Source organism: Poecilia formosa, unplaced genomic scaffold (genome assembly GCF_000485575.1).
Source record: "Poecilia formosa unplaced genomic scaffold, Poecilia_formosa-5.1.2 Scaffold189, whole genome shotgun sequence".
In the NCBI taxonomy this organism is placed as follows: domain Eukaryota; kingdom Metazoa; phylum Chordata; class Actinopteri; order Cyprinodontiformes; family Poeciliidae; genus Poecilia; species Poecilia formosa.
In genome coordinates, this window is record NW_006800128.1 from 739,920 (window position 1) to 759,345 (window position 19,426).

Sequence of the window (19,426 nt, forward strand, 5' to 3'; positions counted from 1 at the left end):
CACTTACAGGAACACGCATCTTTTATTTCGGCTGTATCTGTGAAAATACCATTTTGGATGTTAAAAGTTCTACTCCCCTTTTGTCTTGAGTTATATCAGGCAGAGAACACTTTAGGAAATTCAGCTGATTTAATATCTACAGCTGCAGCAGATTTACAAATCTCTTGACATCTTTGTGTTCTTTTAAGCTGGTTAAAATATATGTCTTCTTTTCTCTAGTGCCATTTCTGTGAGCATTCCATGTGATAAACCTTTGCATACCTAGTTGTGTGCGTATGGTAAGCACATGTCACCACAGAAACAGATAGGCCCAAGTGAAATCATTTTTGGGGTGGCCTGATTTGAAAGTTCAAAAGTAGAGATATAGGAAAGAATGATAGAAGTCTTGTAGTGAAAGATACAAAGTTACATGAAATTTGTGTGTGTGTGTGTGTGTGTGTGCGTGCGTGCGTGCGTGTGTGTGTGTGTGTGAGAGAGAGAGAGAGACCAGAATTAACATTCTGGACCTGACCAATTCTTCCCCATCTGAACCCAGTCGTCGGGGGGACAGGCTAGAGGTCTTGCTTGAAGCAGGCGTGAACCTTACACAGCTCCAGACAGATGTTGACAATCTGAATGAAGACCAGGGCCAGTTAACTGGTTAAACTCTAAAAATAGCAAACTATATCTTTAAAATGACAGTTTTAAATAGAAGTCAATGACAGTTTATCCAGTTACCATTTCAAACCATTTAAGATGTGGGATCTTACAAATTTATCATCTTCATCAAGGTTCAGAAATAAATCTGCCTTGTAACAGTCTGCAGTCACATGACTAATAACCAGTGTGACCTCTGGTTGACCTGGTTGTTGAACCCTAACCTCTGCATTGATCCTACTTGAATGCAACTAAAAGACTAACGCACACACACACACACACACACACACACACACACACACACATGCACACACACGCACACATGCAGACACAAACACACTTACAGGAACACGCATCTTTTATTTCGGCTGACAAGCTCTTTATAAAGCGCGGACCCACCTCACTGAACTTTATGACTTAATACACAAAAACACACGTACACACACACACACACACACACCACCTGCCACAACAGGTTCTTTAAAACACCATCAAGTCGCCTGGCTGAACTTTACGACAAGGATTGATTTCATGTTTATAAAACCCAAACGGTGACATACACACAGGCACAAACACAGATCACAGCCACAGTTGCATTTACCTACTCCACCACTACATGATAAATATGTCGCTTTGAGTCAAGGTCAAATACGCCTCCTTGTGTACGGACTCACACACATATTCACAATCCTACACACAGCAGACAGACATGGAGACATATTTGTTGTGCCTCAGTGTAATGCTTTCCAATTTTGTGAACAAATAAATTCCATCTGGCTGCCTGCACGTCGCTTTCCCAACACCTTCATCGCAGGTTTCAAGATCTTTGGTTGTTTTGGGTTTTTTCTGGGCTTGTAGTTTTGTTCATTTGTTGTTCTGTGATTGCCTTAGTTATTCCCCTGATTAGATCAGCCTTGTTTCTGTTTTACTTTATTTCAGTCCATTCTTAATTAGTTTTAGTTAGGTTATGTTTAGTTATACCCTCTGTTCAGTTAGCTTTTGTCACAGATTTGATTTCACAATTCCTTTGTCTGTTTCCTCCTCCTCACTTGTTAGCCATACTCTTTCACTTTCTCTCCCCTCCCTGCCTTCTGCTCTCTCCCCTCACACCTGCAACCTGTTCGTTAATCAGCCCCACTTCATTCACTCTCCCAGTATCAAAATAAGTCTCTTTCTCTCGTTATATCCTGTTACTTCTTCTCTGCTTGTTCCTGCTTTGGTACCCAGTTTCCTTGTTTTTTTGTAAGCCTTTCATTATTATTTCATCAAAATCTCACCCTCAACTTGCTGTCTCTGCTCATCTTCATTCGGATCCAATTAACACACAAACACTTTGATAGAAGAAACTACTGTAGCTGCCTGTATTGCAGCAACTCCAAAGAGGCCTCTGACTGAAGACACTTTATTGTTGAAAAGCAGTCTCATAAATATGAGTTTTATGTTCAAGGCTTTAATGGTACTGACTTTTGGAGTGATTTCAGACAAAGTATGTTACACTCTGGTATGCTTCTACGTGGTTTTATTGTTGAAAAGCAGTCTCATAAATATGAGACTGCTTTTCAACAATAAAGTGTCTTCACTTGGGGTTGTCCATCATTTTCTTGATTTTATTCTTTACAGCATAATCTCCAGATTGATAATAGTTAGAAGTAAAGTCTTCTCTGTCCTTTCTTTTAAACAGTTTCACTGTTGAATTTCCCATCCAGAATGTTGAGCAGGTGTTTGACTTTACCTTGTTTCCTTGAAACCTCCAATCATCTCCTTTGTTTTGTTCGCACTTAAGATAGGATTATTGTTCCGTCATCATGCCACAAAGCGCTCCACCAGCTCCCTGTGCTCAGCCTCTTGCCCATCTCTTATAAACCTGACGATGCAGAGTCATCTCAGTATTTCTGCAGATGACTGGTGCTGGATGTCTGAAGTGCACAGAATTTCATTTTTATTCACACCTGAAAAATGATTGAATATGTTTCCATACCTCTCCACACCTCTATAGCCCTCCATGAGCCAGTTAGGGAAAAACAGTTTTCAACAGATTTTCTTCTCTTTAGAAACTTTTAGGGGGATCAGCTAAATTTTGACCCATGTTGACCTTTCCACAATGTTTTACATTATTATAAATTGATAAGTTTTTCAGTTTTACCACAATCATATAGTTGCAGAAATTAATTGGATAAAGGAAAAAAATTAGTTTGGTAATCTTATGAATTATTAACTAATGGGTTGTGTTATTTATAAATTAGTCTTTTGAGATGACTTATTTAAGTTTATGTTTTTATATATATCAAGCTAGAAGTTCACAGTGAGAAGCTCCTTCTGCCGTTACCCTGGTTACGTACCTCTAACTGCAGTTCAGATGAAATTGCCTCTGCTCTGCCCCTTCTCCTGATGATGCTCTTTTACTTTAACTTCCTTCTGGTGTGGATGGTTGCTGTGGTGATGGCTCTAAGAGCCAGTGCTTTGTAGTGAATCAGAAGAGCTGACTCCCTGCTTTTTTTATTTATTTATTTATTTATTTATTTATTTATTTATTTTTTTACTTTTCTGCTAAGCTCTCACGCTCAGTTGCTCCGCTTGCTCAGGACAGATCTTTGTTTTGATTAGTACGGCAGCTTTGTGGCCAATCACCTATGAGGATATGGGATCATACATTATGTGTAAACAGAGAGGGGGACAGTCAGGTGGAGAATAAGTCCGTCCCCACAGTGAGTTGTCTGCAGTGAGGAGAACCTAACCCTCACAGGTTAGCTGATACAGCTGATATCCATTTAAAATATTACACAAAACCTAAGAACGGCTGCTTTGGTAACAGAGCAAATACATACAATTAGACAAGTATAAGTTCATAAAGTTAAGCTACAATCTGAGGCTATGAGGCTGAAAGTTCCACTGGAGACAGAAACTCTAAAGCTGACATTTTTAAACTATCATCTTGTTTCTCCTCCTTCTTACTGCTTGTACCACACTAACAGACCCAAGTACCACTAACATGGGTCTGCTGCCACTTGTACCCATGCCGTGCTCTCTCTCACACACACACACACAGCCTTGTACGCTGCAGAGCTTTCATTGGAGCATACACAATTTTTACGCATAGGTGGGTCCTCTGTTGTTATTTGCTACTGAAATAACTTTTTAAACAGAAAATTTTGGGTAAAATAATCTGGGATCTTATTTATTTTTTTGTTATTTATTCTTTTGCCACAAAATTAAACAACAAATTGAACATCCACTAAGAGCAGGTATTCCATAGTTTTTGCCAAGTGGATAAAATTATCAAAGTGAACTTGTTCTGGTTCAAAGCAAAATTATAGAATTAGGTCTCAGACGATGTCTTCACTTTATCTTTGGTATAGATGGTAGTGGAGGGACGTAGCTTTTTAAGATCTAAGCACAGAAAGGATGAACTTGTTGCTGTGGGTTTGGAAGGCAGTGACTGAATAAGAATGAATCTAAAGGAAGGCGACTGTAGGGACTGACTTCCTGGGAGGATCCTGTCAGATAGGTCGTTGGATGAGCAGAGAGGTTGAAATTAGGAACTAAGTGATTTTGACATTGTGGGAAAGTGGAAGTGACACAGAAACTACAGCAGAAGGGATAATCCATATCTCCTAAAACAGAATCTAGAGAGAGAGGTAAGGAACACATGCAGCTTTCTGAACACCCTGCAATGCTCAGTTTTGGATCCTGGGTGGACGATTGAAGCAAAAAACATAAACAGTATTAATAATTTGCTCATTGTGTTATTTCTGATACAGCTGATATGTTGTCTGTGAACTTTGAACTCAAATACACACTATTTATGGTGGTTGTATTTTGCACCGATTTCCAGCTACCTACTTGGGTTGTTTTGAATAGTTTTTTTTTAGGTTTGATTGTTCTGTATCCCTTAGTCTCTTTCTTTGATTAGATCAGTCTTGTTTCTGTTTTACTTTAGTTTGGTCCTGCTTAATGTTTCTAGTTATGTTTATTTCTTGTCTCTAGTTATTCCTTGTTTCGCTAGTTTAATTCTGGTTCTTGGGTCAAGTTATTATTAGTGTTAGATTCATTTGCTAGTCTCTTGTGTACTCTCCCTCACCCCTGTGCCATTCTCTCTCTCTCTCTCTCTCTCTCTCTCTCTGTCTCTCTCTCTCCCCCCTCACACCTGCAGCCCATTAGCTTATTAGCCCATGTCTTTGTTACAACATTCACCCTCTCAGTATTTAAACACTTCTCCTGCTCACACGCCTGGCTGGTCGCTCCTGTTATGCCCAGTTATTTTCCTTTCCTCTGTCCCCTGCCGGCTTATTCCTTGAATTTATGGTTTTTGTTCTGCTCTGGCTCCCTGTGGTGTTTTGTAGCTTTAGATTTTTTTTCATTTTTCATTAAAACTTTCAACAGGATCCATGCTCCCAGCTCATGTCTGCGTTTTGCTCCATCCTAAAACTCACACACCATGACACCTGTAATAATACAAAGCCATAAACTTCTACAATGTTGTACTGTTGTCTCATGTTTTTTGGTAATGACCATGATTTTCACAAAACATTCCAGGGAGCAAGTGCTCTGACTTGAAACTTACAGAACTTGTCTTTATAATTTTTGTCACTAAATGTGAAAGTGGGATGGTCTTAGGGGAAGCAGAGTTACTGTCCACTACTGTCCTTGGTTCCTGACATGCGCTGTGTCTCAGCCAGCCAGCAAAATGATGCTACTGTCATGTAGCCTGGACTGTTTTGTTCTAAGAGAATATTGAGGTTGACTGTGTCAAAAGCAGCACTGAGACCTAGCCAAACCAGAACAGACACAAGTCCATCACTGAAGTCAAGATAATATCATTAGTCACTTTCAGCAGTGTTTCAGATGAGCTCTGAAACCTGATTAAAGCTCCTCAGACAGGTCATTACTATTTAAATGCTCACACACTTGATTGGAAAATATATTTTTTTATTTTAGATAAGAAAGGAAGATTAGATATAGATTAGATATAGATCTGTAATTTGATCAAGAGAAGGTTTCTTAAGTAAAGGCTTGTGGCACATGTCAATTTACTGATGATAGAGTAATCATTTTTAAAATGGAGGCAGTAATCACAGGGGACACTTTAAATAATTTTGTTGGGGCGAGGTCCAACATGCAAGTTAAAGGTTTAGACGAAGCTAATATTTTTGATAACTCAGAAAGCTCAGCTACATCCAACCAGTCCAAACACAGATCAAGTTCTACAGTTGCATTCAGTTCTACAGCACTTACTGAGGATGAAGTAATGATCACCTGCAGGACGCCAACCAAATTATTTAAAATAAAATTAATTTTATTTTATTTGATAGGCAGCATAGCAATACTTGTACTTTTTTCTGTCATAAGAAAAAAAGATTGTGACAGTCTGGTAAAATAACATGGCCAATCATGACACAATGGGATACTGTAAATTCTACCCAGTGATCTGAGAATACCAGTGATGTGGTGCTTATGATCGATCCTAATCTTTTGAATGGCTCTTTAGCCTCTCAGGTCTAAGTTAGTGAGAGCTGTTCTGTTCTTTGTTTTTTATGACTGCTTGTTTATAATGATTTGCACATGCTGCAGTATCTATCATATCATGTAAGCATTCTGAGTGCATGCTCATTTCACTGTTTGCTTTCATCACATTTCATGGCAGCAGACATGTGCAACCTGGCTGCAATATTCTCTATTTACTTATTCTGCATTTAAAAATCTCCTAGATTGTCAGGTTTCTATTTACTCAGAAATTTATTGTATCTGTGTGTAGGGATGTTTTTTGTGTGTTTTTGTGTTTATTACTTCCTGTGATGTCTCGTTTTTTTCCCCTTGATTGCCCCAGCTTGCCCTTGTTTCCCCTGATTACCTTCCCCGTGTATTTAAACCTACCCATGTCTCTTGTTTGCATTTGATCCTAGTCTTAAGTTGAAAGTTGTAAGTCAGATGACTTTGTCAGTCCTGCTGAGTTACTACCAGTGTCAGAACTATTGCTTTTGGTCACCTGTGCTGCCTGAACCTTGTACTCTTTTGGATTTTATTAAAACCATCTAATTACACCAAACCCTGAGTTCACCAAATCTCCATCCAAACTAAACCAACAACAACCGCAAATCATGACAGTGTAGGTAGTTTAATTGGTAGAAAGAGAAAAAATCCTGCAAATGGAAATCATTGATTTTGTTTCTATTTGCTGTATGATTGAGTATAAAACAGACCAGTATAAAATATTTAAAACAGAAATGTGGGCTTAATGAAAAGTGTATTTAATACCTTTTTAAAGGTTGCTGATTCCAAAATGTACTTTTAATTATTTATACAGAGCATAGGATGCTTATGCTGTCAAGTGCCTTAACAAATTAATAAAGAAAATCTTACAAGTTCTAATCTGACAAAAGAAGTTTGTTAAAAAAAAGCAGCACATTTCCTTCTCTCAATTTATTGTTTATACTCCCTGATATGTGAATGGGAAACAATATGAAAATGATATTCTTGGCCAGATGACAGCCATTTTTCATCTCTAGCCCTAAACAAGTCCCCCAACAAGTGTGTGTGCTATCTCTCCATCTCATCCCCTCGGTCCGTCCCCCTGTTTCTTTTTCTCCAGTAAAAATTAATCACCTGTCTTCCTGTTCGTGTGTATGCATGTGTGTATGTGTGTGTGGCCAACAGGAAGCCCACAGAGGTTTTTAGCAGCTGATTTATTGCCAGGTTAATTCATAATGGCGTCCGATGATGATGAGCGGCCGCAGGAAAAAGTGTTTGTCACAGTTGTTGTTCAAGGGTGAGAGAGAAAGTAAACAGAGTTATTCTTTGATGTAAAGTAACAGAGTTGAACGTTATTAATAAAATGTTATGAATAAGAAATTCAGGAAAACCATGAAGCCTGAATGTCATTACTTTGTGGTGTAGCTTTTTTATGAGCAGATTTTTAAGTTTTGTCTGAAGGAGTCAAAGTTTAATCAATGTGAAAGAAAGGACTGCTGCGAAAAGTTAGCATTTAGCCAAGTTTAGGTTTTATTTTATTGTCATTTACCCAAATGCAACAGAATAACTAAATCTGCATTAAAATTACATCAGAGACACATTATTTGATAAAGAACTAAATGCAATAATCTGATCTTTTTTTTTCTGTGTTGTAGGCATTTTTTACTAAATCACATTTGGCATATCATCTTCATAATTAGATTCCTTACATTGCTCTGTGGTTGCTGTGTGTCCAGGCTTCAGGCTCTCCGGAAGGAGAAGTCAAGGGACGCTGCAAGGTCACGGCGAGGGAAAGAGAACTTTGAATTCTATGAATTAGCCAAAATGCTGCCGCTGCCCGGTGCCATCACCAGCCAGCTGGACAAGGCCTCCATCATCCGCCTCACAATCAGCTACCTGAAGATGAGGGACTTTGCCAACCAAGGGGATCCGCCATGGAACCTGCGGATCGAGGGACCCCCGCCCAACACCTCAGTGAAAGGTAGGGTTCACACTTTTAGTAATATATATGGATGGTTTACCTTTTATTTGTAAGAAATACATTAAGACCCAAGTAAGACTCCTACAAGGAAGTAGTCATCCAGTGTTTTTCTGTGTTGGTGCTTTTGGGGAGTCAGCAGAGAACACACGTGTCAGATTTAAGGGTGCTGCACTGATTGCAGTTTTCTGGCCAATCACCGATTATTGATCTTTAAAAACCCTGACCTGCTGATTTGGACTTTGGCCAATACCAATTTTTTTTTTGCCTGAAATGTTGCTAAATATAGCAAGTCACTGAGTTGGCAACAGTGGGGTAAATATTGTTAACTGTAGAAATGCAGATGTCACCTGGTGGCCTGGTCAGTCAGTCAAACCTCTCACTGCAGAGCAGAATTTATTTAAAATATAAGGTCCATTCATATGTTTTGGATGGTTTTTTTTATCATTTTTACCCCCGTAAAACTTTTTCACACCACTTGTATTGGAGCACATGTCCCAGTAAAAATTGCCTGCATTTCTGAAACAAAGACACAGTTGTTCAAATTGTGAGTATAATCCTGTTGCTTTTTTATTTTAGAATTTAAACATTATTTCAATTGAACATCCAGAGGTTAATAAACAAAATACTAAGAGTTTCCGTCCCATTCGGTCTGCATTGCAGTGAGGACAGCCTGTCCAGAAATCACACCAAACCCATATTTCTGGAAGGAGATTTTTTTTTTTCAGATTGACCTCTTATGTGGTCAGGAATCTGCCTGAAACCACCATGCAGGGAAGGTGGTGGATGGTATGGCACCAGTAATGCTTTTTGCATTTTCAACACATACCAAGAATATTGTAGGAAGAATATTCCAAACCGCCGTCTTTTAGTGGAGCCCATTTTAGTAAAACTTGGATAATTTCCTCACTAAAAATGTAGAAGTGTGTGCTATATTAGAATTATAAATGAACTGTTATTAATCTTCACAGCAAAAGCACACACACACACATCCTTGTGCTTCTATACAATCAAGGAGTTTGTATTGATTTTCATTCATTTTACTCACACTGGTGAGTAACTGCATTAATGCCTAACCCAGACATTATTCCTAACCCTATACTAGTCTATTCCTTAATCTCATTCACACCTAACTAGTAGTGTGCAGTTGAACGGCAAAAACAGTGAGAACCAGGAAAATGATCACACTTTGCACAAATGACCAGCCTGTGATAAATACTGTGAAAGTTGTCCTTTACACACGCACCCACCCACCCACACACACACACACACACACACGCACGCACGCAGACACACATATACACACATCTTTTCATAAAGCATGTCTTTTTGTAGAAAAATCAAAGTAACTTGATTTCAGATTGAAAAAATGAAGCTTACATTTCACACAGTTCTTGTGTGTCAGTCTCTGACTTTGTCCTCCATGTCATTTTCATTACGGCCTGTTTGTCTTTACATAAACCTCATTCTAATGAGGCTGAACATACAGGAAGATGTGAAAGGTTTACTGCATGTGTCGCTGCTGTGACTGCTTGGTGCTTTCAGCAGCTATCACACAACAATGAAACATTGTAGAAGCACACACTCGCATAGACAGCCAGCCTCTGCACTAAGTGATTTTCTGTGAAGAGAACATTAAGCTTTGATGAATTTCTGCCTGGAGTACCAGAATATACACAGCCCTTTTGAATCTAAGTGGAATTTGCCTTTGGAATTGGTCCTTTGTGCAACACACTTAGAGTAGAAGTGGGGTATTTGCTTTAAAAAGGGCTTTTGGACTTGTGGGGATGACCTGTGAATGAAAGCTCAATGTCTGAAGTTTCTGGTGTAGAGTGTGGGAATTTAAAGGTGGAATATGTACTAGAACATGATTTCAGTCTATGGGTGATGAGATTAGTGTCTGTGTTTGTGATGTGTGTATTACATTTGTGTAAAGGTATTTCCACACACGTGTTCGTCCCATAGATGATCAGACACACACTCCTACTCTAGTACCAGATGGCAGCATTGTTGTCAGTGCTTTGAAGAAGCACATGCATTTTAATGAACACAACAGACAGGCAAATACTAAATGTGTGTGTGTGTGTGTGTGTGTGTGTGTGTGTGTGTCTGCTACATGTAGATTGACACAATTTGGACAGATGGTCTAGTTCATGAAGTTGCACTATTTGTGTAAACTTTTGCCTCTGGTTTGCATGTGCTGTCTACGTCTCCACTCCGTTCACAGAGCTAATAGCTTGATCCAGATTAGAAAATTGAAACATCAAGTCCAGCAAATGTGAGGAATGTGCGTCTGTCTATATATCAGGTCACAGTTGTCCCCTAAACACACCTAAACACACCCCAGAACCGCAGAACCTGGCTGTAGAATGGAGGCTCCATATTTAGGGTTATTCCATGTGCTTGTTTCTAGTGCACAGCTACAGCTTACAAAGGCATTTTGGTGACTGATCCATTTAACCAACTCACCAGGTTCCAGGGAGAAAGTCAAGCATAATTTAATGTTAAAACATATTTAATTTTTTTCACTATCACATGCTGTCTAAACAGTTGCGTTGTAGTATATCTGAGTGAAAACTAGATGGTGGTGCCTGTGTACTGTTTGTGTCTTTGATTCCTATCGGGGTGCTGCCTCCATCGTCAGGATGAACATGGAGTCGGCTGGAGATTCCTCAATGCAATGAGGACAGATGTGATGTAAGCCATCATCTGCTGAAAAATTTTACACTTAAAAGCTGAGTTATTCCTCCTGTGCTGAACAAAACAGTAGGAATAGCTGATTTTACACACAATTTAAATAATTTATTTCCAAGTTACAGAAATGAGTTGCAGAACAGTTATGATCACACTGGAAGTGATGGTCAATACTACCTTTTGTGATGTTCCTGTCGTCTTTTTGTAAAGCCAGCAGCAGATTTTATTTCAAAATACACAGATTTATTTAACACAATCTGAACCTCAAGCCACGTTGGCCTTTGGTTCTGGCTGAAATTCCTATAAACACCCAGAATTCTCAACAATTTTGACCTTATATCACAATATACTTTATTTAAATACAATATGTGGTAACAACATTTGTACAGATAATTATTTTTTAAGCGTCAAAGATATAAAATCAGATCTTCCTTTGATTGAAGGAAGAACTGGAGGCTTGTAATTTCAGTCTCCAGTGTAGCAGCAGAGCACGGATTACAGCTTGGATCCGAAAATTGGGCCTAGTTGGGGCAAAATGATGTGCTTGATGGTCAGGCCGGGTAAGACTTGAACTTCTGTGTATGTTTAATTACAGTATAGACAGAACAGTCTATACTGTATATAGAGCAATAGAGGAGGAGGCAGCTTACTTTGTTGATGAAAGAAAGAAAAAGGTTCAGAAGTTAACAAGCCCAGTGCACCTCACAATAAACGCATACGCGGTCCTGTCCTGCTCCGCTCCCATCAGTCACATCCTAGACGAATGCAAGTGACAAAATGAAGCAGAAAGATGTTATACAAAACCTAAAAAGAGGAGAACTTAAGCTCTCCTCTTTTTGGTACTATAAAAACGAAAACAGCAAAGGTTAGTTACAATAATATGTTGTTTAATTCAGCGTCAGACCTCTTATTAAAGTTGATCAATCGGGTTGGATTAGACACAATGAATATGGACTCGGTCCACAGTGGGTTGGATTTTTTAGCCAATCTAAACTCTAGTGCAGATTTAACCTACAGATAATATATTAAAAAAAAATAAAAATTCCCTTCTCACCCTCCGCCGGTGGTCTCTCTCTCTTTCATCCTCTGAGCTCAGGTCCTCTACCAGAGGCCTGGGAGCTTGAGGGTTCTCCTCCAGTATCTTGGCTGTGCCTAGAACTGCACATTTCTGGACTGAGATGTCTGATGTTGTTCCTGGGATCTGTTTGAGCCACTGCTCCAGTTTGGGGGTGACTGCCCCGAGGGCCCCAAGGGCCCCGATGACCACAGGCACCACTGTGGTCTTCACCTTCCAGGCCTTCTCCAGTTCCTCTCTGAGGCCCTGGTATTTCTCCAGTTTCTCATGCTCCTTTTTCCTGATGTTGTGGTCACTTGGTATTGCTACATCCACCACAACGGCTTTCCTCTGTTCTTTATCCACCACCACAATGTCCGGTTGGTTCACCATGACCATCTTGTCTGTCTGGATCTGGAAGTCCCACAGGATCTTAGCTCGGTCATTCTCCACCACCTTTGGGGGTGTTCCCCACTTTGACCTCGGGGCTTCCAGTCCATATTCAAAGACATTTTGAATAATGTCAACTTTGTATTAAAAGTGTCATAATTTACTGAATGACGCTTTATGACAACAGTCATAAATATTCATGAAGGCTTATTCATGTTCATGACAGGTGTTATGTCATGTTAATGAAAGAGTCATGACAGTCTTATTCACCCCCCTTCAAATAAAGTGAAGGGGGGTGATATATATATATGCAAAATGTATTGTATGTATTATATGTATTTTTTTATGAATTCTGACAGAGATGCAACTCAAAATAGACTAAAATCTGACCATTCTTTAGGCTGATTTCTTCAACACATCAGTAATGCCAGCAGTCCATTTAGCCAGCAAGACAGAACAAGGCTTTCAGAAGAAAGATAGAAGTCTGAATGGAATATTCTTTTTAAAACTTGCTTCTAAATATGTTGAATTTGAAATTGTTGGCAGCGTTTCTAAGTTTTATGCATAGAAACTGCTTTGTGAATTGCTAACTGTGCTAACCAAACTAATTCCAACTTTGTTTTCACACTTTATTTTCCCATTGAGTTTTCCAGTCTTAACAGCATAGGTTGTTACTTTCTCCTCTTTTTTCTCTTCATTTTCATCCTCTTTCACTCCTTCCTATCCTCCACCCCTTTTGCTTTCTCCTCTCCGATTGACCTTTGCAGTAATTGACCCATCAGTTGCTCTTCTCCAGTTTAGCGTTGGAGGTTTTGACATCCTGTCAAAGGATCTCCACATCTGCTACAGGACTCTACACAAACAACCATGACCTTTGAAGCATCCTGACTCTGAGTCCGTGTGTGTGCGTATGCTAGCATGAGTGCACATAATGGTGTTTGTGTGTTTATAGTACTGACCACTCACCAGTTAAAGTGTCTGAATTTTGATTAGTCTGTTTGTGTGGAGTTTTATGGCTGGCTTTACGCTTCCACATATGCATGCAGTCTGTTTGTCCAACAGTGTGTGTGATTGGGTTTTGGCTTCTGGGAGGTGTCTGACAGTCTGTTATATCGGTGTGTGTTTGTGTGTGTGTGTGTCTCTGTCTGCACATGTGTGTCTTCACCACCACACCACCATCTCTCCAACCCCCACCCCGCAGCCCCCAACACCTGGCTATTCATTATGCATGCAGAGAGGAGCAGACATCGAAATGCCACACTTCATGAGTCTAGAGTCAACACACACACATGCACACCCACGCACACACACACACATGCACACAAGGACTCTCTGACCCACATGCCAAGAGTTTCTAAAGTGAAACACTAGCATGCTTTGTGCATGTTTCATTCATGCAAATACAAACTAGTGGTGAAGATATTAAGAACACTGATCTGTAACCTAAAACCTGAACGCACACATTTTATGACAACTATTCAGTTTCAACAGTTGTGGAAACAAGTGTCTTTTTGTTATTAATATTCAATTCAAAGTATTTCTTTCAATTATATAAAACTAGGTTAAAAATATGGTTTCAGCAGTCAAGGCTTTAACTAACGGCCTCGGTGGACAGTTTGTATAATCAGGATGTTTTTTATTTATTTCTGCTGCACTGTAAGCTTTCTTTGCATATGCATGTGTTTTAACTATAAACCATCCTGATGTTGTCTGTCTTAGGTAGAACACTATAGCAAAAATATCTAATAAATCTCAAATCGTAGCACTTTGCAGCATTGATTTTAGTTAGAACTAAAAATGGAGAAGCCATAGAGTTTAGATTTATGGGGTGAGCCTGACTGGAACCCAACCTGAATTATATGCTTGATGATCCGGTTTGGTTGGGCTCAAGGTTCTGTTGCGAGTTTAATATGTCTACAATGCATACAGTATAGAGAAAGTCAAATGAGAATGCTTGATATATAATGTGTATCTGCTTTTTATTCTATAAATAAAGGAGTACAAGGTTTAACCTGTAGAGAAAAAAAAAGTACGTAAGGTGCACAAGCTAATTAGACTGTAACAAGCCCAGTTCACTGCATGTGCACGTGGCTCCGCTCTGCTTTAGCAACAGCTGAGATAGGTTCCTGTCAGTCACACATCCCAGATGATTTGCACCTGACTCACCCTGCGGTTACAAAAGCAACAACATGGAGTTGGAAGATGTTAAACAAAAGCTAAAAACTGGAGAAATTATACTGCTTACATAAAATGGTGGTCTAAATGAAATCAGTAAAATATTCATTAAATTAATTTGTCAGGTTTACTTCAGACTTGGGCCTGTCATTAAAGTTAATCAGTCGAGTCGGATCGGCCTTGGACACAGTGCCTGTGGGCTCAGGCTGGGTCAGGTTGGATATTTTTAGGCCTGATCTAAACCCTAAAAATCAGAAAACTGTTCGAGAAGAAGAAGCATTTACTTCTACACAGGACAGTTTAGAAATGTTTTCATCCAACCAAAAACACCAAGAAGGGCCTGAAACGTCTTTTTCCTTCCCCAGACTCAGCCTGGCCTTTGCCTTCTTACGCAATTCTGCTTGATTCCCACATTCCTTCCCAGCGCTGACTGGACTCCTCCCATTAAACTTGATATCTCTGGTTTAATTTCAACAGCGACAATCAATAAACAGGAGGATTTGTGAACAATACCAATTTTCTGCTCTTTTAAAATTGTAGTCTGCCTGTAGTTTTAGCACAAAGCCATTCAGTTCATGTTGGCCACGCTTCCAAATATTGAATTAACATTACCGGCCGCCCCGTTTCGATCAGCAGTGGAGAATGGTTGTTTAACAGTGCAGGTAACTTCCGGTAAGCTTTATAGTGCCTAACTGCTGCCTTACACATCATGGACAAACGTTAGCAATCAGCTGAGATTTAAACCCTCAAACCAGTCCACACCTCAAGGAAGCACTGGAGGGTCCAGAACCTCTGGATGAAGCAAAGCGTAGAACAAGGGGCTGGATCTTACCAGGCCAGCCCAAAAAAGAAAACAAAATGCGATTTCCCAAGTTTGTACCCTTGGTAAAAGGTTAAATGTGTTCCTGTTTGGACGAGGCCTGGTTGTGAATGACACACCAAGAACAGGGAGAAAAAAGTTCTGGCTATACCAAATAACTTAGAAGCTGCTATTGGTGTGCTCCATACAACATGTATTGGATTTAATATTATTTGACTTTGTGTATCTCCAGGTGTATCCTATCTGTGTTTACCATGCAACAATTATAACCCACCACCAGACTACTATCCAATGCAGAAATTAACCTCCAGGTCAAAAAAAGACAGAGCTGAAAGATAAAAGGGAATGAAAGAGAAGCATCAGAAGAATGAGGCCGAGTAGAAAAATGAGAGGCATAACGACAACATGGAGGAGAAAGAGAGAAAAATAAACGAGACGAGTCAATTAGAGAGACAGAGGCTATCAGTGAGGCTGAGAGACAGAGAGCGGAGCAGCGGGAGTCTGCTCTCGTTATGATCCATCTCGTCTCTTTGTACCAGCTGACGTTTTTATGATGCAGCCTGCTGGCTGGGCTAATGGCTTCCTCCATTATACTAAGGAAACAGAGTGACCCCAACACCCGGATAAACACTGCGCTCACATAAGACCCCTCCCACCTCCACAACTCAGCCTGCAGCCTCTCGTCCTATAGTGATTCAGCATTATCCCTGTGAACAGCATGGAACTCTTCAAACAGGGTGAATGTAGTGAGAATGGGACACAAAATAGCAGCTCTTGATGCACCTAAAGACGCCACAGACTGAAGCCTGATGTCCAAAAATATACCACAGGAAAGAAAGCACTTACACTGCTCTGGAAGTTACTGAAACAAATATTTCTTTCAAGCAAACATGCTTATGTATTTATTATAACATATATCTAAAGTATTGTTTCGATGTGCTGAAGTATTCATTATACTTCAACCAAAGCAGCAGAAGGACTTTTGAATGTTTTAAATCTTCAAAATAAAGAAAAAACCTCAAATGATTGTACCATACCAGACTGTCATTAGTGTAAAAATCATTTCTGACAGAAATGTAATAAATTACAAGACAAAAAACCATGATAATCAAAGCACATTGAAAAAGGAGCCATCTCTGGTCATTTTGTTTCTCATGTGAAATACTCTGAGCCTTCAGAATGTCACATTTTGGATTCTAACAAATAGCGCAGATCTGAGTTTGGAGGACAGCAGTTACAGTTTTGTGCTCCTGCACTAACTGTCAAAATATTAAAGCTGATTATTGAAAATTGAGAAAACTTTTTTGACTTCAGAGTATATTAAAAAACAGTGCTAAACTTCATGATATTGTTGCTTGTGTAGTATTTAAGTATATTTATATTTTAAAAAATGGTCGAAACATATTAGATCACATAAGTATCTCTCAAAATATAATCAAGCGTTACAAAACTAGAGTTTTTAATTTTATTTTAAAAAATGGCATATTTGAATTTTTTCATACCAATTTTTAATATTCAATTGGCAAAATGTTGTTTGGATTACATCAATCAAACACTTGTATCTGTTAGGTGTTTTTTTTAAAGTCTCTGTTGGTGTTTCATTGAGGAGCAGTTAGTCTTTGAGATGCCAAGGCTTCCTTCCACTCCAAGCCTTTTAGCTCAACCTACATTCTCTGTCAGATTCAAGTTGAGATGCTTGTTGGGTCACTGCAACATGTTATTATTTCATATTTTGCAGTGTTAAATAACAATAACACTGTTATGTAATTAAACATATTTAATGTGTTTAATTTACCAACACAAGCAATGTGTTGGTAAATTAAACAGATTACTAGAGCCTTAAATCTGAGAGGATACAAATTTGAATAAAATGAAAATTGTTCTTTTTGTGTATTAAGTCCCATCTGAAACCTTTCACAAACATTGTTTTAAACTTTAGTGCAAAACGGACTTTTGAGCTTCACATCATGTCATGATGTTAATCCCTCACCAAGACCTGAAGTGTTGCTTCGATTCTTTCATCATAGGAACCACTGCCGAGTCCAAAGGAGGGCTGTCAATGTAAAACCGCTTACATGAGAATAATTATTGTGATGACCTGCTTAAAATCAGAGTGTCAGAAAGAGCAGGAGCTTCTTAAAGAGACAGAGGCCCAATTTTAAGACATCAAATTACAAAGTCAGATTCCTTTGAAGTCATGTTTGATATGTACAACATTTTTATAACAGAAAGTAACAGTTATCTGACTGTGCTTTAACATGATAATATGTGCCTGGAAAATACATAATACTGCCCATTTAAACAAATTTGTTTTATAAGTTAGAATATTCCAAAATAGTGGTATTAGGTTTTTGGAATTAATCTTTAAATGTGATCATTGAACTCCAGGATACTGCGATAGTATTAGAAAACACACCTAAAAACTAAGTTAAGCCCTGCACTGATGGGGTGTACATCTTGGGCGGTGCATGGAGTGGAGGTGGAGCATAGACCACAGACAGCTGTCTGAGGTTTGACTCCTGATTCTGGGACCTCTGCTTCCCTCTTCTCTTTTTATACATTTTCATGTCAAATACTTCAAATAAATTCCACTGTTGCCACAGAAACCTTTTTAAACAAATGTACATGTCTTGGCAAAATGATGCTTTGAAATGATGACCTCTGGGAGTAAGAGAAGCTAAACGGCACATTGTTGCAGATTTGTGGCCGAACATCTCAGAATGATCTTCATCTAACAGCTTGTTCCTGCTTGTGCATGCTAACAAGTATCTCCCTCCAGCTGTTAAATTCACTATATTGGCCATATAACAGCAGTATTATGTTCCCTTGGCTGTCTCATACAACATAACGCAGCTCTCCTCTTTAACTGCAGCGCAGTAGGGGTGAGCCAAAGCATTTGAAACTCCAATTCAGATTACACCATGTGCACACTGTATGATAATGGTTAATTCTTTCTCATTCCCCCCTTTACTGTCACTTCAGTCCTTTACCCACAAATCTCATCTTAAACCTAAAAACGCAACTAGCTGGGGATCTGCGGCTTCTCTGTGTTATAAGCTTATGAATGGCGGCTTCAGCTCTTCTGCTGCAGGAACCTGTGGTGCCGTCACTGGCCCTCAGCTATGCACTGCGTGGTTCTGTAGCGCAGATGTCACTTCATCTAGCTAAAACTACCAGCCATGCATGCTCAAACTTAATAAACAAAGTAATTTGTCCAGCTGCAAGTGTGAGATGTTTAGATTCCCCAGTTGCAGTGTAAGGAAAAATGGAATGACAGAGGAAGAGGGAAACAGCAGTAATTATAAAACTAATTACTAAATGCTGATGATGCCCATAGGCTTTGCATAACTAAATTTAGACGAGGAAATTGCTTTCGGCTGCCGACGGGGCTGCTGGGTGTTTTGCTCATCTCATTTTTTTCCTTAATTCTTTCCTCGTTCTTCCTGCATGCTGTCACAGACTGGCACAGCCAAAAAGAACATAATCACTATGGAAACAATTACTCAAACACCTTTCCCCTTATGTCTTCTATCTTTATTTTTTTGTTGGCAAACAGAAAACCGCTCTAGGAAATATCGTTGTCTAACAATGTGTTGTAATGACAGAAATTATTGGTTCTTGTTTCTGTTTACCCCCAGAAAGCTCCGCAATCACGTAGAACACAAAGGTAGTACGAGCCGGTCCCCTTATTGAATCAGGCTGGGCTTCTCTCTGCGGGGTTGCGTATGAAAGACATGTTTTTGTCTTATTAAGTGTCTCCAAGCATTTGTACACAACTCATATCTAAGCCTTGATTCTCAAGTGGAGTGAGATCATTCCAGGCTGTTGTAAAATAGCTTCATGGCCAAATGCAGACAGAGATAGTCTGGTTTAAACCGAAACATTTCCAGGAGAGCTTTCAGACTTATATTTGTCAGATTCCACTTCTCACAGATGCATCTAGTCAGTGTAGCATAAGGGGGGAATGCCAATCAGTAAGCAAATATTTTAACCAAGACCAAATACAAAAACTTAGATTTAGTGTGAAAGGATGTGTTAAAGTTTTTGTTTTGTTGATAGAGTTGATTTTTTTTACTCTGTCAATCAGGAGTACAAAGAAACTTCTCCTGTTATTTCTACTTAAGAAGCAGCAAATCAACAGCCCAAGACCTTGTTTAATGTTTTTACCCTTTTGTCTCAAAAAGAGTTAATTGATTAGGCCAGAAAAAAAAAA

The 19,426-nt window shown here is 39.2% G+C and overlaps 1 protein-coding gene across 3 annotated transcripts in view; it reads left to right on the plus strand.

Annotated features, from left to right (window-relative positions):
* The window catches only part of npas3 (neuronal PAS domain protein 3), a 308,598-nt gene that overhangs the window by 101,136 nt on the left and 188,036 nt on the right, over nucleotides 1–19,426 (plus strand). For all 3 annotated transcript variants that reach the window (XM_007566262.2, XM_016678753.1, XM_016678755.1), the window contains one exon: nucleotides 7,839–8,083. In XM_007566262.2, the coding sequence (XP_007566324.1) occupies nucleotides 7,839–8,083 (245 nt within the window). The remainder of the gene's footprint in view (nucleotides 1–7,838; nucleotides 8,084–19,426) is intronic.